Genomic DNA, 25,004 nt, shown 5'->3' on the forward strand with positions numbered 1-25,004 from the left:
GTTCTCTGCTCAGGCACAGCGAGTGTCATCCCGGCTAGCCCTTACTCCCCTGCCCTGCCCTCCCGATCTTAACTCTGCTAAGATGGCAGCTTCCATCCTTGCAGGGCCTTGGCTGGTTCTGTGGGGCCCTGGCGGGGAGCACCATGGTGAATCCAGATGCACATCCATCTTGTTGCTGCTGTTATGATTATTAATTTTTCTCCAATATTTTTCCTGTAATTTTAATCAGAAAATGTTCTGTGAGCCGGGCGCGGTGGCTCAAGCCTGTAATCCCAGCACTTTGGGAGGCCGAGGCGGGTGGATCATGAGGTCAAGAGATCGAGACTATCCTGGTCAACATGGTGAAACCCCATCTCTACTAAAAATACAAAACATTAGCTGGGCATGGTGGCGCGTGCCTGTAATCCCAGCTACTCAGGAGGCTGAGGCAGGAGAATTGCCTGAACCCAGGAGGCGGAGGTTGCGGTGAGCTGAGATCGTGCCATTGCACTCCAGCCTGGGTAACAAGAGCGAAACTCCGTCTCAAAAAAAAAAAAAGAAAATGTTCTGTGGGAGCCAATCACCCATCTTTAAATTCATCTAACTGTAGATGAAGCCAGATTGTTTTTATTAAAAAACTGTAGCCAAAAATGAAATGAAAATGCCAAATGATTGGAAAGCCTATCCCTCTGAGTCTTTCTTCCCTCTCTCCATCCTTAAGCATCTATCAATACTCAGATTCAAGAGGTAGGCCCTGGTAACTGGCCTGAGCAGCCTAGGAGGCTAGCTGGGGAGACAAATTCAGAAAAAGTCCATTGTGACACCACAGGGTGCTACCACGGGATGGGGGCACGTGTGTGTGTGTGTGTGTGTGTGTGTGTGTGTGTGTGTGATGCTGGTGATGAGAAGATGAATCAAGAAATACTTCCTAGAGGAGGAGACACAAGCTCAAAATCAGAGTAAGAGTTAGGAGGCAACTATGGGTGATGATGGGTGATCGGGGCAATGTCCAGCAAAGAAGTTGGCAAGAACAAAGGGTAGAGTGCAAGCAATCCTGCCTCGACCTCCCAAAGTACTGAGATCTACAGGCGTTAGCCACCATGCCCAGCCTTAAAGATCTTGAAAGCCAGGCCCAGTGGTACATGCCTGTAGTCCCAACTGCTCAGGAGGCCAAGGCAAGAGAATCACTTGAGTCCAGAAGTTCAAGTCCAGCATGGGGAACATAGCAAGACCCCCAACTCTTAAAAAAAAAAAATTAGGGATCTTGAAATGGGGAGGTTCTCTGGATTATCTGGTGGATCCTAAATACAGTCAGAGGTATCCTTATAAAACGGAGCCAGAAGATTTGACTACACAGACAGAAGAGGAAAGGCCCTGTGACCACAGATGCAGAGGCTGGAGAGATTCAGCCATAGGCCAAGAAATGCCAAAACCCACCAGAAGCTGGAAGAAGCAACAACAGATTGTTCCTGAAACTGTGACAGGTTTATTGCCCGATGTGCACAGCAAGTCAATATGCCGAGACACCAGTTTGCAGTACAGAAAGGAGTTTAATCGTAGGGTCACTGAATGAGGAGATGGAGGAAACCTTAAATCCATCTCCCCAAGGAGTTTGGGGTTAGGGTTAAGAGTTTTTGAGTGGGCCAAAGTGTGGAGAGCATTGATTGGTGGGTGGAAGAGTACAGAGTAAAGTCACGGGACAAGGATATGAAACAACTATACTCTCATGCCGATCCCATTCTGGGGTCTTCAAACTGGTTCCTGGAATGCGGGGCCTGGAAAATATCTTAAGCCATCTGTACACAAAAGCTCTGTGATTCTAATGTCAGAGGTCCCGTCTACAGGAACAACATGGATGCAAATCAATTCTTAAATAGTCTCAGGATCCTAAAGTCAGAAATCCTATCTGTAGGAATGATGGGGATGCAAATGGTCAGTAACCAGTGCACGTGACTTGTAGCAACAAGGAACAGGGCCAAAGCGCTGCCTGATCCATGCTTCATTCTAACTCTATTTCTGTCCAGAACTGGGCATGCAATTCTTGTCAACCCATGTGAAGATGGTTTCCTTCCTAAAGCCTCTAAAGGAAGTGTAGCCCTGCTGCCACCTTGATTTTGACCCAGTAATGCTGATTTGGGACTTCTGGCCTCCAGAACTGTGTCAGAACAAATGTCTGTGGTTTTAGGCATCTAGTATTTGGTCATTTGTCACAGCAGCCACAGGAATCTAGTAGAGAGGGGTAGGAAAGAATGCTAGAGAAGTCAGTGGGGATGGAGAGAAGCTGGGGGAGGGTGAATACAGAAGAGAAAAATGGGCAAGGCTGGGGTGGACTACAGGTGGAGTAAGAGGGAGGGAGGGACAGCCTGACATCTGGTGGCCTGGTAACATCAGAAGGGCCCCATACTACTGGGGCACCAGGAGAGTCCTCTGCTGGCTGTCAGCAGCAGGAGCCCCTGAAAGGTTTTAACAGGGCCCTGCCATGGTCAGAGATGGGTTTTAGAAAGAGCAGGCTAGAGTCTGGGGCACTGGATGGAGGAACTAAAGGCACCTGGAGACAGGGAGGCCCATAGGAGGTCATGGCTGGAATCTAGGTGAGAGATGAGTCTGGCAGAAAACAGCCGCAGGCAAGATTCCAGGCAGAGTGAATTCTAGGGAAGTTTAGGAGGCTGTCTCAGTCCGTTTTGTGCTGCTGTAATGGAATACCACAGACTGGGTAACTTATTTCTCACAGTTCTAAAGGCTGAAAATTCAAGGTTGAGGGACCAAATCTGATGAGGGCATTTGTGCTGTGTCATCCCATGGAGGAAAGCAGAAGGGCAAGAAAGGGGATGTAAGAGAGAGAGAGAGAGAGAGTGTGTGTGTATGAGAGAGAAAGGGCATGTATGTGTGTGTGAGAGAGAGTGTGTGTGCACAAGAAAAAGAATCCAAAGGCCAAGTTGGATTTTCTAACAATCCACTCTGTGACCTAATCACCTCTTAATACTATCACAATGACAATTAACTCTCAACGTGAGTTTTGGAGGGGACATCCAAACCACAGCAGAGGCAAAGGTGTCATTTCCGGGTGGAGGAGGGGTGCGAAGTGCAGGAGCGGGTGCAGGGGCGCCACCAGCAGAGCCTGTGTGGACCCTGTCTCAGGCGCGGACTCACCTGGGCCTGATCCCGGGCTCTCTGAAAGGGCAGGGGAGCCTTGGTGCACTGCAAGGACCCCTCTCCAGCCCCCTCTGCTGTGCTAGCCGGACTGCCTCTGGGAGAGGACACTCAGAAGATCCTGGTGGTCTTGTCCCTGGGAGCAGGCAAAAGCACATTTTTTGTCCTGTTGGGATTGGGATAATTGGGGCATTAACGGAAATGCATTTCTCACCTATTTTCTGTCTGATTGAAAAGAACTTTGCAGTCATTTAGAGCTCTCACACCTCCTCTAATCAGAGCTCACTTTGCTCAGACAGAGGCAGAAAACTGGGTCACACGTGGACTCCAAAGCCTCCTAGGATGCGACAAGCAAAAAGTACAGTGTCCACCACCTCCTCTGCTCCCGGCCACCCAAGGTCATAACCACCATACCCCCAGCCCCTCACTGAGGGGAGTACACACTCAGTAGTGGGCTGAACTTGAGTGCTGACAGGATTTCTTTTTCTCCCATCACTGCCCCCAGTTAGCTTCCTCACATCTCCCTTTCTAGACTCCTGCAGCTCCATCTTAGATAGACGCCATGGCTTTCTGGTTACTTTTTTTTTTTTTTCTTTAAGTAGAGATAGGGTTTTTCCATGTTGACCAGGCTGGTCTGGAACTCCTAACCTCAAGTGATCTGCCTAAGTGAGCCACCACACCTGGCCGGGTTACTTTTAATTGCAAGAATAAATTCCATTTGATAGTTACGACTCTTCTCCAGGGACCTAAAAGTCCAGTCAAGTCTATAATAAAACCTCAACCTCACAGCCCACACACGGCTTCCCCTCCCCCAGACTCTCCCAGGTCTGGGATCGTGAAGATGGAACTGGGGGAGAGTCAGGTTGTTTTGCTCAGCAGGCAATATATGTGGGGCTCTCGGCCAGCCCTGGCGGCCACACCTCCTTTACTCCAGGGGAATTCTTTAATGGGCCCTACAGTGAGCTTTCTGGAAGCTTGCCCTACTCATCCATGCCTGCAGAGACCTCTGCCCCAGGCCTTTCTGACAGGGGATATATGGAGTTGTACTGCCCAGACCTCCTCATGGAAGGGCCTATCGCCCAGCTACTGGGAATACTGTCAGCACCAGGGACAGCCCAGCCACACCCTTCCAAGGGCATGTTCACCAATAGGGGGCATCTCTGACAGACACTTTCAGCTCCAACTGAACCCCCAGGGGCCTGCAGCACAGCTCACCTTCTTCCTCTCTGCCGGATCCTCCTTCCTCCTCCAGGCATTGATCCTGGGGTACTCCCCTAATCTCCAACACAGAACTGTCTCCAAGTCAACTTCCTGGAGAACCCAAACACAGCCCCTTCCCTGACAAGCCTGAGCACTCCGCGCTGCCTCTCCTCACCTGTCTCAGCTCCCGCCCTGTAGCCCACCCTATCCAGCCTCCTACTGTGGGCACCTCTGAGCCACATCAAGTGAGAGGGGTACCAGCAATGTTGGCTCAAGCCAAGCTCCCTTCACAGTGCCCACTGAGCTGCAGGAGCCTCGGGGGCCACCAGTTTCCAGCAGCATAACTTACCCAGTCATTGCCCCTCTCTCCTTGCCTTGTTATACAGGCTGCTCCTCCAGCCTTCCATTTCTAGGCTTCTCCTGGAAGAAGCACACTCCATTTTCGACCTGCATGGTTATTTCCTAGCCAAGTCACATGAGGTACCATCAATGCTATGCTCCCAAGAACTCTCTCATCAAAGTCTACTTTAGAGTAGGCATGGCGTAGGCTCACAGGTTTTCTGCAGCTCAGCAAACCTCCAGCCAGAGCAGGAGACACTGCCCTGTGCTTGTGATAGGCTCCACACTCTACAAGCCAGCCAGCCGCCCATTGCTTGACTTCCAAGCAGGGGACAGCAGCTGTGACTGTATATGATCTCTCACTAGTTGTGCCTGCACAAGATCGGAAGAAGAGCAGCAGAGACCATCCTCGTGCCCCACCCCCACCCCCTGCCCTTGGTTGTTTTGGGTTTTTTTACTTTTTAGGAAAGCATTTGCTTGCTCTCCACCCTTTGGTTGGGTAGATGGATTTTTCCACAGCAGCTTTGTGAGTGTTGAGGGGTGGCTGTGACAGTGGCCATGACAGCCTCTCCACTGGGGTCAAGGAGCTGAAGGTCACCCACCCCCACAATCCCTCCAGAAGCCCTGCCTCCCTGATGGGGACCAAGGCAGCAGCAACCTAGGGCATCTGCAGGGACACTCTGGGCCTGTCTAAGGATATGTAAACACCTAATGGTCCAGTAACAAATCCATTTCAGCCTGAAATTGCCAGGGTGGTTTCTGTTTCCTGTAACTAAGAGCCTGACTGGCACAATACCCCTTTTCAAATTCCTAATCTCTTACTTGGCCTGGAATGGTTGGCCACTGTTGGATTCACTTTGCTGTCCTTTATTAAGTCCTCCCGGGAGGTGACTAGCCCTTCTCTTACCAGCCCTTCTCATCCTCGGCTGTTCACGTGCATCCCCAGTGACCCTTATGAAAATACAGGTGCTGATTCAGTGGGCCCTGGGTGGGCTCTGAAAGTCTCCACCTCTGGCAAGTTCCAGGAAAGGCCTTTGCAGTAATCCCACCCTGCACCTGCTGAAAAGCACAGCTTTAGACTGTCGACCCTGTCTCAGCCTCCAGGAGCGCACAGTGAGTTGGCTCCTAACTGCACACAGAGCCAGCTGGGCAGTGAGAACACAGGCCACCTGCCTTGTCTGCGCCTTGTGACTAAGGCGAAGTCCAGCCTCCCAGGCACAGGGCAGCAGTACTTCCTGGGTGGACCTGTGATTCCTCGAAGGACCAGCACCTCAGGAGCACTGAGGAGCATGGCAGTCATTGTGCTGGGTGTGGGGATGGGCAGGGATCAGGGAAGGAAGTCCTCTGAGGGTGGCAGCTGCTGGGCTGGGCCTTCTGTGGCAACCAGCAGGCAGAAGCCACGGTGTGAATGATGTGGAGAAGGCAAAGAAACACACCTGTGTTTCAGGATCCAGGAAACAGCCCTCCTGAGTGATGTGGACAGAATGGGGTGGAGTCAGTGCAGGTGCAGGCTGAGAGGAAGGACTGGAAACAGGGCTGAGGCCAGGCAGTGAAGGGCCCGCAGAGGAGGCTGGGACATGCCTAAAGGTCCTGAGCAGGGCTGTGATCAGAGGCATGGAAACACTTGGAGAATGGAGAGTGGACAGCAGTGAGGAGATGGTGGCCAGGAAAGATTGGCCTGAGGGACAGAGGCACAGAATAAAAGGGCTCTGTGTTCACGCGTCCTCCTATAGGCAGAGGAATAGGAGCCAGGCCTCATGGGCCTTATTAACTGTATTTTACAAACAGATCCATTCACTCAGCTGGCTTTTGTGTTTCTTCAAAAGTTAGGGCACTAAATAGGGCAACAGAAAAGAGTATGTTGTCCATCCATTTAGATGGTACCATAAACTTGTGCCTTTGCAGGGCACATTGAAAATATACGTGTTGGCCGGGCGCGGTGGCTCACGCCTGTAATCCCAGCACTTTGGGAGGCTGAGGTGGGTGGATCACGAGGTCAAGAGATCGAGATGATCCTGGTCAACATGGTGAAACCCCGTCTCTACTAAAAATACAAAAAAATAGCTGGGCATGGTGGCGCGTGCCTGGAATCCCAGCTACTCAGGAGGCTGAGACAGGAGAATTGCCTGAACCCAGGAGGCGGAGGTTGCGGTGAGCCAAGATTGCGCCATGGCACTACAGCCTGGGTAACAAGAGTGAAACTCTGTCTCAAAAAAAAAAAAAGAAAATATATGTGTTGAATGTGGCAACTGAATGAATGAACTTGTAAAACTAGAGCAAGCTGCCGTGGGCAGAGGTCTTCCAGGGGAGTCCAGGGTTGCCCTGGTCATAGGCTGTGAGGTTGGCAGCCTGTTCCTCTGGGACCATCCTCTCTACTCCCACACACCCAGGCCAGGTTTAGCAAAGTGGTCACTGATCACTAGAAATATATAGATCTTCTTATTGAATGTCTAATAAACAGCTTAACCCAACATGGCTAAGTTGCAACTCTTGGTTTTCATCCCATCCCCAGAAAATCCTTCCTCTCACCCAGTCCTACCTAAGGGAGCCACTTACTCAGTTCAGGCCAACAGACTTTGGAGTCATTGACTTATTGTCCTTACCCCTGTGCCGAGCTTATCCACTGGTCCAGTTGGCCCTACCTATAAAATATGTCCCAATCTGACCATTTCTCACCATTTCTCCTGCCATCAGCCTACTCTTGCCTGGCCCTTTGCCTCGGACTCCTAATTGGCTGTTTTTACCACCTTACCCTCCAACCACAGCCCCATTTTGTCCCCAACATCCAGAGTGATTCTTTCCCCAAGACAGTCTCCCTCTGTCACCCAGGCTGGAGTGCAGTGGCATGATCTCAGCTCACTGAAACCTCTGTCTCCCGGGTTCAAGACATTCTCCTCTTCAGCCTCCTGAGTAGCTGGGATTACAGGCACATGCCACCGTGCCTGGCTAGGCTTTTTTGTATTTTTAGTAGAGACAAGGTTTCACCATGTTGGCCAGGCTGGTCTCCAACTCCTGACTCAAGTGATCTGCCCGCCTCACAGAGTGTTATTTTTAAAGCACAAGTCAGATCATGTCACTCGTTGATTAGTTTTCTTGTTTATGTTCTGTATCTTGGGCTAGAATATAACTCTATGAAGGCAGGATTTGTGGCTTTGCCATAGCTGGGGCCTAGGCAAGTGCTGGGTAGCTGTTCAGTAAGTGCATGCTAAGGGCCTCACGGAACAGAAGAGCCTATGTCAGTGGCTGGAGCGGGGCCTCACGTCTAACCATGTTAGCTGCCCAGAGCTCCCCTGACCTTCCTCACAATGCAGAGAAGCAAACTCCCAGCTCCAGGTTCAGCCACGTTCCAGAAAACGCCATGGGAACACCAGCATGCATTACAAAATGTGATTTTTAAGATGGTTTTCTAGAATGTTTCTGGAGAAACGTTTCAAAACAATAAATGAACTCTGGATTAACAAGATGAATGACTAAAATGATATACGGGGTGGATTCTACAGTGTTATCTAGAACCCAAAACATTAACCAGGGTCTGATTCAGAAAGAACACCATAGTGAAGTCTCCAAAATGTGACAAAAGAATTTAGAAGTCAAAATGAGGGATATTTTTTCTTTTTATAAAATAGATGTTAATAAATATGCATTAAATAAACTGCTTATATAATATAAAAAAAGAAAATATGTCCCGCTAGAATGGTTCCAGATGCGGTATTCTAAAAAGGGGTCACTAAGAAATCCTGGCATTCCATCCATCTCAGGAGTTTATCATATATTCCTCTGGCTCCGAATTACTCAAACATTTACTGTATTGTCCTATTATTTTGAATGTGTAGTTGAGAGCGGCTTCAAATTCTTTGTGAAATGAGGCAGGAAACAGAAGGCGGACCTCACAAATGAAATCAGCAGACCCAAATTACAGGGGATGTAGAAAACATGAAAGAAGGAGAATTGAGAGGAAGAGAGGAGAGATCTCTCTCACTTCAGTTACCAACTCCAGGCCCACTGTCCTGGTTTACATCTTCCTTTCTAAAAGGGAGGTTAAAGGGGGTTCTCTGACAATGTATAAAATCTTTTGCTCTCCCAGCTCTTCAGATTAGGAGACATTTGCTGGGTGAACCGCCTGGCCATTGAGAGGTGGGAGATTCCACGGCCTCAGTAATTGTTGTGACACATCCTGCTGCCATGGGAATGGAGATTAGCAAGCACTAAGCACCCAGGACTCAGAGTTGCTGGAAGGGCCAGCCAGAAGGGCCCACTGTGCCACTCCACCCAATGGTCACTGAGATTGCTGGGTACACTTAATCCCACTGTCACCACACACTCACCACAGGGGCACAAGGGTAGCTCCCCCCTGCAAACAGCAGCTGGTCGGGGCTGGGCTCCATGGCTGTCCATCTGCCACCCACTCCTAGATGCGAGGATGTCTCTAAGACAGGCCTTATCCCTCAGAGCATCTCATTCAGTTCCTTCTGGTTTGGAACTGTGGCTCAGATGGGGATTTTCCATCCTTCCCACATGGCTGGCCACCTGCATACAGTGTGAGTTCCAGATAAACGGTCTGTCCTCCCCTACCCCGTGCCCTTCCCCAGTGCCTCATGTCGCAAGGTAAAGATGACTGGGCCGCAGACTCAAAGTCTAAGTTTGAATTCTGGCTTCAGCTTTGTGACTTCCAGAAGGTTACTTAGTTTCTCTGTGCCTGAGTTCCTTGTCTGTAAGATGAAGATGGTAATAGTAGGCACTTCAGGGAGTTGAGCAGAAACCTAATTGACATACACAAAGAATTTTAGCACAGTGTCTGGTTCAAGTGCCCAAGAAGTACTCACTGTTCTAAGCTTCCCTGCACTCCCTCTGGGGCTTGTAGACCCCTGCTTGAACTCAGTCAGGGCCTTCAGCTCATCTGTTTGGACTGTAAGGATGCCCTAAGGAATAGCTTTAGAACCCTCTTCAGAAAGTATCCAGAAACCTATGAATGGACCTTAAGAATCTAGTGGAAAGACTGTAAAACGGAAGGCCTGCACGCTAATTGTGACCCTGTCAGTGACTCCCTGTCCTTGTTCTCTTACTGGTTTTCCGGTCTATACAGCAGAAATCATCTTGCCTAACTCTCATCATTCCAGCAGTAAAACAATTTTTTATGCTGTTTCCAGATGTGATCTGGAAAACTCAACTTTGGTACTGAAATACTAGTATCTGGGGGCTGCTGCCCTAGAAAGGGAACTCCCCCAGGCTGTGTCGCACAGCTGGCTCCGGAAGTCTGGCACAGGTGGGCTGACTGGCAGAGCCTCAGTGGCAGTGCCCCTGTGAGGGAGGCTGGCCTTTGCTTCCAGTTAGAACTCAGAAAGTATAGAACCTTACAAACCCAGAAAGAGGCTCGAATGCTACGGGAACCAATTAAATGACCACGTCACTCGAAGGCTATGAAAAGTAGAACCATAGGGGTGCTCCCACTGAAGTCACTGTATGGGTGAACTGAGGCCCTGGACTAGAAACTGTTGGGATCCTCTGAATTAGGTGGCCTCGGTGACCCCACAAGCACCACTTCAGTGTGAGGCTGCAATGTTAAGACTGCCTGCAGCACTGAGTGGCCACAGCCCAGCCACTCCTTTGTATTTTCTGAGGAAAGTGTGGAAAGGACACAGCCCTCCACAGTCTTCCTCTGCACTTCCACCCCAAAGGCAGACTCCTGTTGTCCTGTGGCTCACACAATATAGAATATACACACCTAGAAAGTGTCTGCAGGCTAATACAGGCCGGAGTTGCCTGCACAGCAGGAGAACTGAGAGGTGGTAGCTTCCTATTTTCACTTCATCAATAAGCAGCAGCTGGAAGGGACACCAGAACCAAGGGTTGTCATCTCCTATAGTCTCCCTAGAAATGGAAAAAGCTAGTTCTTTCTCACCATGGGTGGAATGACTTGAAAATGCCAAATTAACCCTTCAAACATGCACTTATGCCCATGCTAACTGAAGAAGAGGCTCTGGAGAGGGCAGCCTAGCCTGGCACTTGACAAGTGCGTTCTGTTATGGATGGCTCACTACATGTTAGACCCTGGCCAGACATGCAATCTCTCATTTCATCCTCAACACAACACTCAGAAGTCAGTATTATGCCTATTTATAGATGAAGAAACTGAGGCTGAGACAATACAGCAGGGTCAGATAGCGGAGGGAGCATGGAGTCAGTATTCTAGAGATCAAACCTTATGCAACTCACCAGCCTCCCTCCCTTGGTGAGTGTGATGAATTCTGTGCCTCCAGCACCCTCCCTCTCTCACGCCTACCCTGTCCTCACCTCCTTCACTATCCAAACTGGCCCTAAAGACAGCATGCGCTCATGACAACAGCTCAGGCTTCAGAATCAGAGACTCAACTCAAATCCCGATTTGATTTTACAGCCACCGTGTGTGTTATTTAGGGCAAGTCTCTGAGCCTCAATGTTCACATCTGAAAACAGGAATATTATTGCCTCCTTCACAGAGCTGTCATTTAGATCGGTGGAAAAGTGTGACAACTTCCTAGGACAGGCGCCCAGAGAAGGCAGCAATGCAGGCACGTGACAGTTCTCGACAGAAGCTTTGGAAGCAGAGATCACTCAAGCTCAAATCCTGATTCTTCCACTCAGTAACTGAGGGCTAGTAACTGAGCAGTCCAGAAACGCCTCCTAGTACAATTCATGGGGTTGTTTTGAGGATTTAAGCAGTTAATAGAGTGATAACACCATGCTTGGCACACAGTCACTGCTCAAAAACTCCTCTGGGTGACTTGGTGGCTCTCATGATACCAGTGGCATGCTCTACCTCTGGGTCCTCAAGCTTGACCTCCAGTCTCAAGGTCTGGCATTCCAAGTTCATTACCTGCCTCTTCTGTGCATGTCCCCACTGGTTATCTTCTCACAAGCCCCACCAACCATGTCCAGTGTCTTCCCTTCCCAACTGGCCTCTTCGTGGCTCCCCAGTCTTGGTTGGGCACCATCTTCCCCCACTTGCTGACTCACCCGACTCTGTCCTTCCTTCGTTCACCCATGTGCAACTGCACACTCCTCCACATCATGCCAATCCATCCCATCCTCCCCATCTCTTGGCCACTGCCAACCCACCAGCACTCCTCTACATCCTCCCTGGGTCACAGAGCACTGAGGCCTGGTCAGATATAGAGGGGACAGTGCCCTGGGCTGGGACAGGCCACATGAGATAGTGTCCAGCATACCGAGAGCTCCGTCTGAGAGGCAGCAGCTTGGACAGAGGCTGAGATCAGATCTCTGCCAGCCAGGTTGTTCCACAATAGCTGTCCCTGACTGAGCACTGACAGTGCCAGCACTGTGCCACGTCTCTGCTGATATTATCAAGTCCAACTGCCGTTATAAGAAGCTAGTCAGGGTGGGAGAAGCAGGAACAAAGTGGGCAGAGGAAGCAGTAAGAGTGCGGGCTGAATGCAAACAGCAGGGGCCAAACCTGGGGCAGTTTCTGTACCTCTGAAAGTCTGCTCCTCCCTTTCATCAGATCTCCTACAGGGCAGGAGGAAGGAGTTTAGGAGTCTCCTATGCAGAGATGATTTCTTTCCTATGTGACTGCAAAGGCCTCTTTTCTAGACTTCCCTGCTTCCTGCATCAAATCCATTCTGTAGCTAGGGTAATCTGAAAACATAAATCTGACAAGTGGCTTCGCTAATTAAACTCTTCAAGGGCTCTCTAAAGGCTAATGTTCAGGAGGCTGACAAGGCTCTTCAGGATCTGCTCCCCATTGCCTCCCTGGCCACAGCTTTAGGCAAGCTCTTGTTTGCTGGTCCCCAAGCATGCCAAACTCTCTGGTGCCCCCATGCATCTGCACCTCACTGCCTCTGGAATACCCTTCTCTTCCATTCCTCCACCTCTCCCCTTTTGTCATCAAGCTAACTCCTCTCGTCCTTCAGAATTTTCAACTCAGGTGACATCTTTGCCAGAAGACTTCCCCAGCCCCCCCAGTCTAGGTCACATACCCAAGGTCCCTGTGCTATCCCAACCCTTGTGCACCTCTTTGTCACCTGATTTCAGTGAATCCCCCCAGCCCATTTACTTATCTGTCTCTGAACCTGGTCCATGAGCTCAGGGAGTCCAAAGACCACACTGTATTGATCTTCTTAGCCCAGTGCCTAGCCCAAGGTCAGATACTCAAAAGAAACCCAATAAATGTTGTGGAATGAATGAATGAGTAAATACGAGGTGGCCCCTGCAGACACAGCCATGTTCACCATTGTGGCTAGAGAACACAGGAGTCTCACACTCAAACAGGGCTGAAGGAGTAATGAGGGGATTGTGCAAGCTGGAGAGCATACATGCTCAGTCTAAAAGGGAGCCTGATTATTGGTATGTGGGACAGTTGGGCCTCCTGACAGCAACATGAAAAAGCAGGATATTCTTAAAAACTTCAAGACTGCAAACATACCAAATAAAGCATGTCAGTGAGCGGCACCTCATCTCAGGGCTCTAGTCTGCAACATCTGCAGAAGCACTGGGGAGGAACCAGCCTGGTCTGAAGTCTAGTCTCTGAGCAGCCATCTCTCAAACCTGGTGAGGAAGGCAAGTTCAGACTCATAGCGGTGGCGCCTTCGGATATCTGCCACCCCACTCTCTCTTCCCAAGGGCCCTAGAATCCAGGAGCAGTTAGCCAGCCACCTAGGATGAGGCAGAAGCTCCCCTTGCTCCTCTTGCACACAGTGGTGTGGTGCCAGGGCCTCCAATACCTAGTCCATCCTGAAAGGCAGGGCTCCCAATTGAGGGTGAGATCATTCCCTCTTCCTCTAAGTCTCTCAGCTGTACTTTAAAATCCAAGTGGACTTTTCTAGACTATGTTGCTCTGTTTGTGTCACATTCTGTCTGCTCTAATCTTAAACCTGAAGGAGAGGAGTGGTGGAGCACCTGAACCACCAGTTCAAGGATCAAGAGGGTTAGTTCCACAACTGGCAGGAATAACATATTCAGACCACTCTCTTCTCAAGAATTAGCCCCAGACCCAAGGACACCGCCGCCTCCACCCCAGGCTATGACAGCAGGTGAACTGGCCACCCCCTCATCTGGAGAGAAAGGGCTTTAGAGCAATCAGATGTGAGTATTTCATGTTGCTAGGGAGCAACAGGCAGCAGGTGGCTGAGAAATAAGTCGTGTCCTTGGGAAAGCATGTTCCTGGCCACTAATTAAATGCTGCTGCAGCATCTCCTCCTTCGGGGAGCTATAGAAATGTGCTGAATTAATGCAGATGGGAGCAGCTGGTTCACAAACCTGCTAAGCCTCCTCCTGTCTCTGCGCAAAGGAAAGGCTCAGGGGGCAGGAATGAAATTGCTAAACCCCTGGGAGGCTGGTAAAGAAAATCTGGCCTGAGACTACTGAGTTCAACTACTCCACAGAGTGTCCACCTAATACCACCTCTACTGCTGCAGGTGAATTCATGTGTTAAATACTTTTAAGAAAATCTCATTAAATTCCACTTCTGGGTATATGACCCAAATAATTGAAAGCAGACTCTCCAAGAGATATTTATACATCTATTGTTCATAACAGCACTATTCACAATAGCCTAGAGGAGGAACAACCCAGTGTCTACTGATGGATGAATGGATAAAGAAAATGTGGTATCTACCCGCAATGGAATATTATTCAGCCTTAAAAAGGAAGGAAATTCTGACGCACACTATAACATGCATGAACTCTGAAGACATCAACCTAAGTGAAATAAGCCAGTCACAAAAGGATAAATAGTAGTATTCCACTTATATGAGGCACTAGAGTAATCAAATTCATAGAGATAGAAAGTAGAATGGTGGCTGCCAGGGTCTGTGGGGAGGGAGAATGGGGAGTTGTTGTTAAATGGGTATGGAGTTTCATCTTTGCAAGATGAAAGTTCTGGAGACTGGTTGCACAGCCACGTGAATGTACTTAGCACTACTGCACTCGCAGTGGTGTTACATTTAGAAATAGGTAAGATGATAAATTTTATGGTTTTTACTACAATGAAAAAATTTTCTAAATGCATGTTCATAGTTAAAAAAAAAAATTATAAAGGGAAATGTCTATCTTCCCTCACTTCCATGTCTACTTTCCAGAGGTAACCATCGTTAAAAGCCTTCCTATGTCCTTTTAAAAGCATTCTTTGACTCTAAAAGCATGTATTTATATGTATACTGACTTCGCATTCAGCACAGTTTTTTCTTCAAATGAAAAATAGCATCATGCTAAACACACAGTTCAACTAATGTCTCAGAGAGCTTTCCAAATCAATCTATACAGATTCGCCTCATTACTTCTAACAGTTCTATCAGATCCCATTGTATGGCTGTTTCATGATCTATTTAGCCTGTTTTCTACTGATGCACATTTAACAGTTCCCACGTTTTCATAAAAAGTTGCAATGAACACGTCTTGCTCACATATAGAAATGTTTTGCCCTGACACATTTGTTATTTTTTTCTTCTGATACCTTTGGTATTGACACCTATTTAGAGTTAGAATTTAACTGGGTTAAAAGTTATGTGCATTTTTTAACATACAACTTTTGTGTCTTTCAAGAAATCTGAACCAACTTACTCTCCCAACAACAGTGGGTGAGAGCACCCTGTATCCCTGTCAATACTGGGTCATCACACATCTTTAACCTTTGCTAATCTGATGGGTGAAAATAAATATTATAAGCAATTTTCATCTGCTTGTTGACCATGTTTGTTTGTTTTTTTTTCTGGGAACACTGCTAATAACATTGTCCACTTTTCCTTTGTTGTGTTCATATTTTTATTATATATTTATAGGATGTTTTGTACTAAGGAAATCAATCCTTTGCTAAAGGTGTTGTCATTTGACTTTTTTGGTTCTTGGTTGTTTTTTTGTTTTTTTGGTTTTTTTTTGCCATGCATATGTTTTTATTTGTATGTATTCAATTTTATGGGATTTTTTCCCCCTAGAAGGGGATTTCTCACTGCAAAATTATAAACAGAAACCCAGAAGAACAATGGCACCTGGGCCAGCACAGGTCCATTTCGCATCCTTGTGTTTCTCTAAACTTGGCCCTTGTTGCTTGCCCCTCTCTGTACCCTCCCATCAGGAGAGGCACAGAAATGTTCCTGCATCTGGCTCCAGCTTTCTCCATTCTGCGTTTTTAGGAAACTCAATGTTTTTCCAACATGTTTCTTAACCTTCTGAAACTTCTCCCCTTGCTTGATAACTAGGTAAATCTCATGTTCCTCTAAGATTTCGAGGGAATGTACCCCAGTTATAAATCACTGTGCCTTCTGCATCAGACAAGATTGTTTGTCAAACTCTCTGAGGTCTGTAATATGAAAATGTATGCATTTTGCATTTTCCCAATAAGAATGTACTGAGGTGTTTCCCCTCCCCGTCCCCTCCACTGCCCCCAGCAAAGGAAATTCCTCTCAGGATTCTGACATGGCTGCTACAGCAATCTAACCCCTAACCTATCCTGAGGGTTGACAATCACTTTTCAGATAAGCATTTAAAAAATTTGTTTTAGCCAGAATGACATTTTAAAAAGGACTTAAAAGGAAAACAAGCTAGAGTCCCATTTGTTGTTGTTGCTTATTTCAGTAGCTTTTGGGGTACCAGTGGTTTCTGATTACATGCATGAACTGTATAGGGGTGAAGTCTGAGATTTTAGTGCATCTATCACTTGAGTAGTGTATACTGTACCCAGTATGTACATTTTTATCCCTCACCTCCTTCCATTCTAACCCTTCTGAGTCTCCACAATCCATTGTATCACACTGTATGATAGAGGCAATTTATTTTGGGTAATACATCCCTCCTTAAGTCAGATTTCAAACTTTGTAGCCCTCAACAGAAACATTTAAAGACTAGGGCAAAGAGACCGAGTCTAAAAATTACCTTTCATTCACTTTTTCATTACTATTGAGAATATTCCCATTTCCCAACTTCTCCTTTCTTTCAGTAGAAATATAGGTCCCTCTCTATTCTTTCAACAATTAATTAAAAGTAAGAGACAGTCTCTCTCTCTCTCTCTCTTTTTTCTTAGTCTCTTCTTCTCCCTGGGACGTTAATGACTACACTTAGAAGAGAAACAAGAGTTGCAGACCAGGAGATCTTGGGTCCTAGGAGGCAGAATGGGCTGGCCCAGGAAGAGCAGCTGAAGGTGCAGCAGTGTGGGGAGCCTTCAAGCCCCACTTCTGCTCTTTAGTTAATGTGTGCTACTGCCAGGCAGCAACTGCTGACAACTCTCCTGGGGTGCTACAAATGCTCCCTGCAGGAGGTGAAACTTCAGCATTAAAGAATTAATGAAATGTTACATGGCTAAGCAGGGAGTATCTCCAAAAAAGCAGCCCAACACTCAGCTCCTTCTTGTTAACTCCATACTCAAAGACTGGTTACCTGGTTCCCTTACTGATGGTGAGACAATTGAGAGAGAGGACAAGGGACCTTTTTCTTTCTAAGAGAGAGAGAGATTGGCATTCAGAGACATTACCAGACTAGAAAGGTAAGGTTAGAGCTGTGATTTACACACTATAAACTGATTTACACTTGTAATCTCAGCACTTTGGGAGGCTAAGGTAGAAGAATCGCTTCAACCTAGGAGTTTGAGACCAGCCTGGACAACACAGGAAGGCTCTTTTACTACAAAACATTAAAAAAGAAGCTACAGTGAGTCATGAACGTGCCACTGCACTCCAGCCTGGGCAACAGAAGGAGACCCTGTGTGTGGAAAAAAAAAAAAAAAAAACAAAAAAAAAACAATTATCTTTTTCTGAGAGTCAAGAATCTGGGAGCAGCTTAGCTAGGCAGTTCTGGCTCAGGGTTTCTGATAAGGTTGCTGTCATCTACAGGCTTGAATGAAGCGGGAGGACTGGATTTTGAGATATTTCATTCACATGGCTATTGGCAAGAAGCCTCAGTTCCTCAGCAAGGAGGTCTCTCCAGAAGCTTGCCTGTGTTTTCTGATGCTTGGACCTCTTGGGGCCATCCTGACCCTGGACTGCCCCTCCCAGAGTTTGCTAATTCCTGGAGATAGCAAACGACTTACCTGGGAACATGTCCTTCATATGCAAACCAACCAATCCAGAGCCCACACCCCCAACCACCTCTTTATAGGGCTCTCACATTCAGACCTAATCACCCCAAGGTCAGGTAGCACCTAGCTAGACCCCAGGGTCCACCAAAATTTAAATTAGTCAATCCCAAACCTGCTCACCTGCTGCTTGGCCCATTCCTTTCTGCAGAAACCACAACAAAGGCCCTTATCCATGTTTTCGCCTGCTCCCTCTGCCTCCTGACCTATCCAGGGGCTTCCCCTTGGCCCTGCATGGCATACAATTTCTAGGGACCTATGCTTATAATAAACGTCTTTCTTCATGACAGTCATTTCTCTATGTGCCTTCCCATAGCTGATTAAGACAAATGCCAGTACCCTTAAGGCATACTTACTCAAAAAGCCTTTTGGCCTTTTGGATTTTGTTTCTTATTTGACTTAAAATCTAGTTTCACTTTTTCTACATTGAATCACATGTCCCTGGAAGTTAATTAGCTCCTGTTCAAAGTCAGCAGGAAGCATCTAACAAATCAATTCACACCTCAATGATGAGCCCTGTGCTTTGCATGAATTGGTTACACTAGACCTCTCACTACATTAAAACGTCTTCCATTTATTCCAAAGGATGGGTCAGTTTCTCCTTCAGTTGCCTTGTATGCTGTCCAATAGGCAATCCTTTTGCATGAATCTCAGCACGTCAATAAAACTTCATTTACTAGTGGGTATCTTTCCTTCTTAGTTTCAAAAAACACATCCTGCTTTGTAAAAAATCATGTTCATCCCTCCAGTGGCAAATCTGTGCTTCACTAATATCAAATTAACCCTATTGTTCTGCCTTTCTGAGTACAAAACAACCTTTTCATTATAATACCAAATCATAGTGTCATCTTTTTGAAGGCATCTTAAAAAGCTCTTACATTGAGCACATGTGGTATCAACAATGCACATTTACTCAACAAAAATGATGACAACGGGAAGAGCATACCCAATTTGCACATGCACAGGCAATGACAATAACACTACAACTGCTGCCTGGCCGATGCTGATAAAACACCAACTTTAAGACATTCCAATTTCAAAAAATGCATCTCAAAATTGATAAAATCCAGTAAGTACTTTCCTATGTAAGGTGCTTGGCATAGCATCTGGCCCACAGTAAGTAAAATTTCAATAAATGTTAGCCATCAGCAACACACCAATAACAAACGTTCAGCAAACAAAGCTCCCTTTAAACAATGCGTTTGGTAGCAAAGCAGGTTAAAGATGTTCTGGTCTTCTCAGAATTGGGTATGCAGGGGCAAAAGCGATGCATGGCTACAGAATGGCACCACCTCAACCACAATGGGTGGGCAGGGGTTGGGTCTAGAGAAGAAGCAAGCTTATGTCAGCTGGTCACTAGGAAATGAAGAGGTACAACCTGGGCTGGAAGCAGACTGTGACACTAAAGTGGCAGGTGATTTACAGAGAAGGGAGAAGGCAGTCAGTGTGCATTTACTGAGCACTTACTATATTAGGAGCTCTAATTAGTACTCATTTAGTGCTCACATCAACCCTGCAAAGTAGAAATCATCCCCATTTTACAGAGGAGAAACAGACTCACTAAAATTCTTACCATCAAGCTCAGAGGTACATCGTAGGTGACAGAGCCAGTGTCTGCAACAGTCCTCTCATAGAACTTATTCCCATAATTCTATCAGGCACCATGGCCAAAAAATCCAAGTCCTACTAAGTATCTCCCTGCCTCCTATACTAGTAATCAAACGTTGCCTGAAGGGCAGACTTCAGAACTCTTTTTGTTTCAAACAGAGGGTTATAGTTATAAAGGGTATATACTGGGCAGATAAATGCTATAAACAAAATTGCCCTGTGGAACATCAAAATCACTTAATATGCTCAATTGCCTTCAAAGCACGCATTGCAGAGAACCGTTATGCTGATTACCAATATTATAATCTACTCATTAAGGAAAGTCTCTAAGGGCTTCTACAAAGGAACACCTCATGACTGAGTTTAAGTTACTCTGTGTACTTGAAAATAATGAAGCTACCATTCTTTTAAAAATTATCTAATTTAGGTTTGTCACTCATTTATACTGTGCTTTTCTGCAAGGGCTCCAAATGAAAAATGTTTTGCTATCTTCAAATGGAGCACTTCTCTCAAGGTCCAGAGCAGCGTGGCACTGATAGCTGACTTGTCAGCTCTCTGCCAAGCAGGGATAGGAAGAGAGAGGTTCAGGGAAGAATTTGCATCTGAAAGTCTGTCTCTGCTTTTCTCAACATTTTGGTTCCAAAGAACTTGTTTCTCTGGATTCTTGAGATCTATCAGACATTTGTGGAGAGATGACACTGGAATTTACTGAGAGCTGCCTTAAATCCTTTAGGAATAAAACTAATATACAAAAAAAAAAAAAAAGGCACTGATAACTTAACATGGGCCAAGTACTCAATGAGGTGAGTGCTTCCCTTCTGCTCTCCCTAGAGCTACTGGAGAGTCCCAGTGCCATTCCTCACCTTTTACTCTGTATATTCTTTCTTTAGTTCATTTCATCCATTCCCATGGTTTTAAATTCTAGCTATATGCTGATGCCTTTTAACATTATAAGTCAAGACCTGACTCCTCTCTTGAACTCCAAATTCATTCATTCCATAACTTAAAGGGACATCCTCATTTGGATATGTAATAGGCATTTCAAAACTAGCATGTCTAAAACACTGATTCTACTACCCGCCCCTGCCAACCTGTCTTTTCTCCAGGATTTCTCATATAGCTTCAATATATATCCATTATTTGAGCCCAAAACTTAGAAATTATTCTCAATTTCTCTTTTTTCCATCCCCCTCTGTTCTGTCCATCTCCCACACATCCGACTTCACTCTAGGGATGTGCCCTGAGCAGTGTAAACCAATCACAATAGTCTATACTCCTTGCTAATGACCAGGATCCTAGGCCAAAATCAGTCTGCATAAAAGGGGTCAGAGTTTAGGAATGTCATGTGTCTGAATTCAAGTCAATGGTACAATGAGGTAAAGATTTTTGGGAACATTTCTTTTTTGAGGATATCAGTGAAGAAACACGTAGCCCACATTACCATTATCAACTCTATGCGCATACTCAAAAAGAATCTGCCTTAGGATGAAGCTGATTTTCTGGATAGCAGAAGGAAGAGGAGAAAAGAACATGACTCATAGATGACACGACTGATTACCTGCAGCAAGGGTCCCTGACCCCTGGGTCATACACTAATACCTGTCCATGGACTGTTAGGAACCAGGCCACACAGCAGGAGGTGAGTGGTGGGCAAGTGAGTGAAGCTTCATCTGTATTTATAGCCGCTCCCATTACTACCTCAGCTCCACCTCCTGTCATAGCGGTGGCATTAGATTCTCATAAAAGTACAAACCCTGTTGTGACCTGCACATGCAAAGGATCCAGGTAGCATGCTCCTTTTGAGAATCTAATGTCTGATGATCTGTCACTGTTTCCCAACATCCTCAGATGGGACTGTCTAGTTGCAAGAAAACAAGCTCAGAGTTCCCACTGATTCTACATTATGGTGAGTTGTATAATTATTTCATTACATATTGCAGTGTAATAACAGAAACAATTGCACAATAAATGTAATGAGCTTGAATCATTCCACACCATTCCCCTTGCCCTCACCCCACCCTACCTCACCCACCAACCTGTGGAAAAACTGTCTTCCATAAAACCAGTTCCTTGTGCCAAAAATGTTGGGGACTGCCGACCTAGAGCACACAATTCTGAAACTCACTCTACATCTGGACTTCCAATTCTGTAAGACAATAAATTTCCTTATGGTTTAAGCCAGAAATTTTGGATTTTCTGTTTTTGCAGTTGAAAGCTACTTAATAAATCCAAAAAGGGGAAGCCAACAAAGGGAACCAAGAAGCAACAATCAGTAAGGCAAACCATACACTGTCTTAGAAACAAGAGAGCCAAGTATTTCTTGGTACAGAGAAAAATCAACTACATCCAATATTGGGAAGTTCAGTAAAAGAAGGACAAGAGGTGACCACTGTATTGGCAACATGGTAACCTGGAAAACTGCAGTTTCAGAGGAGTGATAGAGACAGAACCTTCTCTGGAGTAAGTTGAGGAAATCGGCCACAGGGAAGTGAAATCATTTAATTTCAACTTCTGAGAAGTTTTGCTATGAAGGGTAGCAGAGAAATGAACAGTAACTAAAGGAGAATAAGGGGTCAAGGCAGGACTTTTTAAAGACCAAAGATCTTCGAGCAATAGAAATGATTTATCAAAAGACAGATAATGCAAGAGAGAGAAAAATAATTGCAGGAACAAAGACCAAGGTCTTTTGAAAAGCCACAAGGTGACAGGATTCACTGGATAGACAGAAGGTCTTGCCTTTAGAGAAGCAGGGATTTCATTTGCTGCAATAGGAGGAAAGGGCAGGGAACAAGTAGAGATGCAAGTCATATGATTAACGTGGTAAACTTACGGAGTTCCCACCTGATTGTTTCTATTTCTGCCAAGAAGAAGTGGAAAGGTGACCAGCTGAGATATTGGAGGAGTTTTTTAATATGTTTTTAATAAACAGGGTGTCGCTGTAGCCCAGGCTGGAGTACAGTGAGGTTCACTGTAACCTTGAATTCCTTGCTGTAAGCAATCCTCCCAGCTTGGCCTCCCAAAGCACTGGGATTACAGGCTTGAGCCACCAAGCCTGGCCTACTGAAGAAGGGGTTTTGAAGGGAGAAGCAAAGGTACCAAACAGCAATTTCAGAGAGTTGAAAAGTAAACAAATAAGGAGAGTTTAGAAGGTTGAAAGGATTGCTCAGTAGTCTTGAGTGCCCATTTTAGGCCTGCGGTCATGAATTTAAGACGAGACATGATTTTTCTGCAGCTATATTCAACTGTTCAGAGAGACATGTACAGAGTTGAGAGTTTTCAGAATTTACATGAAGGAGGCAGAATAATAAGGAAGTTAAGTGAGTGATTATGGTGTTAGATCATGCAACCTAGGTTGAGTAAGGAAAGAAGGGAGATCTGAGGGTAGGTGACAGCTAGTGAAGATGCTGGTATCCCAGCAAAGGCTAGTGTTCCAGCAAAACCCATTATCTCTTCTTCTGAATGCAAGACTACCCAGCACACAGCTGGCCAGGCACACTACATTTCCCAAGCTCCCTTGCTCGTTATGTAGCCATATGGTGAGGACCTCTCCAATGCAACATGAGGGGTAGTGATGTGTGCTCCTAATGGAGAGTCTTCTCCACACTCACCCTCTCCCTATCTCAATCCGGGACAATGGCACAGTGAATGGCAAAGAAACAAGATAAAAGATATTTGGGTCCTTCAGGCTGTGTGTAGCAGAACCACTCACTGACTTTTAACATTTGCCTGTACTGTGACCTGAGAGAGAGAGAAAAAAAAAAATCCTGTCTTATCTGATCACTGCATTGTAGTGTCTTTTAGCTATAGCAGTTTAACCTCACCCTAACTTGGGTCAGGGACTGGAGGCTTCACTGGGGCCTAAGATCCTCTATAGTAGAGGCAGTAAAGTGAGTGAGGTGAAAGGCTAAAAGCGAGTGGTCAGAGTGGAGTGTATGGGTTATGAAATGGAAACTTCAGAGGTGAGCAGTTAGAGGTGATAAAAAAAAATCTAAGATAGGACCAATGGAATATGTGGCTAAGGTGGAGGAAAGTACAAATTAACTTTCAGAAAATATAGGAGACTGGTCCAGGATCACACATGAATGAGCAGAAGGGCCAGGATTCCCACTGAGACCCGAGTGACTTCACACTTCACGCTCTTTCCACTCTGCCAGGTCCTCAGATACAATCAAACCACCTGGTTCAAAGAAAAGGCTGCAGGTAAAGTGTTTCTATGAATAAAGGTTAGTTCAGCCCCACGAACATGTAATACAACTTCTCCTGGAGCAATGGGTAGTACACTACAAGAACACAATTACAGCCTGTACCTGACTTAACAATGGCTCAACTCAGGATTTTTTTTACTTTACAAGAGTGCAAACACAATACACATTCAGAAAAGTCCTTAAGATGGAGTTATGCCTAGATAAACCCATCATCAGATACCTTCGACTTACAATGGGTTTCTCTGGACATAACTCCCTAAGAAGTCGAGGAGCATCTGTATCATTAATACGTAAGTAAGTTACCTTGTGAAATTCGTACTATGCCTTCCACCACATAAAACCCTAGCAACTTGCACAAGACTTCTCTTCCCGATATCCCCTCAGTCTACCTGTTCAGTCGCATTTTCCCTGTCTCCCTTGCCCAGCGTGTGCTGCAGCTGTATTCACTTATTTACCATTTTCATACTCCCCTACCTTTGCATATGCTGGGCCTCTCCTTGAAACGTCCTCAACCCTTGGTCACACAACACACCGCCCTTTATCCAACTCCAGTGCTCTTCCCCAGTATACTTGTCCTTCTCTGCCCTTCCTTCATCTCCCTCCACTCTCCCTAGAGAGACACAATTAAAGCTATTATTGTACTGTATTATAATAATCTCTATTTGTCTCCTCATCCTTTCTTGGCATCCTGACAGAGTTTCTACTTGATTCATAGTAGGTGCTCACATCCTACACTGAATGCTGAATGAGACTGCATTTGGCTGCTCCATTTTGATCACACTGAAATTAGATGAACTGTGTTCGATGGGGCTCAGCATTTTATACCACATGTATTATTTTCCCAAAGAAAGTCAGTCTGGATGGCAGAGGAAATACAAGGTCCAGCTGTTTGCATCCATGCCTCCTTTCACAGTCTGCTCTGGAACCCAACATTTCAAAGCTACCTTCAAGTAAGATGTTACTAAACAAGCCTATTACACTATTGGCATTATGCAGATAAAACATAAACAGGCTGGCAAGAGTTGAGAATGTGACAGAGGATGTGGCTGGGGCCAGCAGGTGTTTATGGGGCGGCTGTGATGGCTCAGCCATCCAAGAACAGCCAGTCTGGTCTCTGTAGGGACACCTGCGGCTTGCCAGCTCCACTACCCAAATTATAGTACGTGCTACACAGTATTTGTTTCTGCTATGGCCAAGGAGAGCTGCTCACTCTTCCACCTGCATGACACAGATGGTACAGATGGGAGCATGCTTCCACACGAGGATGTGCAATTACCCACCCAGTTCCTCCAGCTGTGACAATTACCAAGAGAAAACCCGAGGGAAGGAAACAATCCTGGCAGACAACTGTCTTCCCTGCTGGCACTTACCACTTAGTTCTTCCAGGAACAGCTGCTGCATCCGTGGCCTCTCATCTCTTTCACAGTCCTTCCTGGAACCCAAGTACTTGAAGAGCTTTGGGTATG

General features: G+C 46.2%; 1 protein-coding gene across 2 annotated transcripts in view; it reads right to left on the bottom strand.

The window, feature by feature from the left end:
* Positions 1 to 2,955: 2,955 nt before the first annotated feature.
* DET1 (DET1 partner of COP1 E3 ubiquitin ligase) overlaps positions 2,956 to 25,004 on the bottom strand; it is a 47,226-nt gene continuing 25,177 nt past the window's right edge. Inside the window, exons 6-7 of one of the 2 annotated variants that reach the window (XM_074399989.1) lie at positions 24,909 to 24,993; positions 2,956 to 3,295 (exon numbers count right to left, since the gene is read on the bottom strand). In XM_074399989.1, coding sequence (XP_074256090.1) covers positions 24,912 to 24,993 — 82 coding nt within the window. In that variant the 3' untranslated portion in view covers positions 2,956 to 3,295; positions 24,909 to 24,911. Of the gene's footprint in view, positions 3,296 to 5,518; positions 24,994 to 25,004 lie in introns of those variants that run through there. The other variant, XM_074399988.1, reaches the window with a different exon arrangement.

This window comes from Saimiri boliviensis, chromosome 5, assembly GCF_048565385.1.
Source record: "Saimiri boliviensis isolate mSaiBol1 chromosome 5, mSaiBol1.pri, whole genome shotgun sequence".
Lineage (NCBI taxonomy): Eukaryota > Metazoa > Chordata > Mammalia > Primates > Cebidae > Saimiri > Saimiri boliviensis.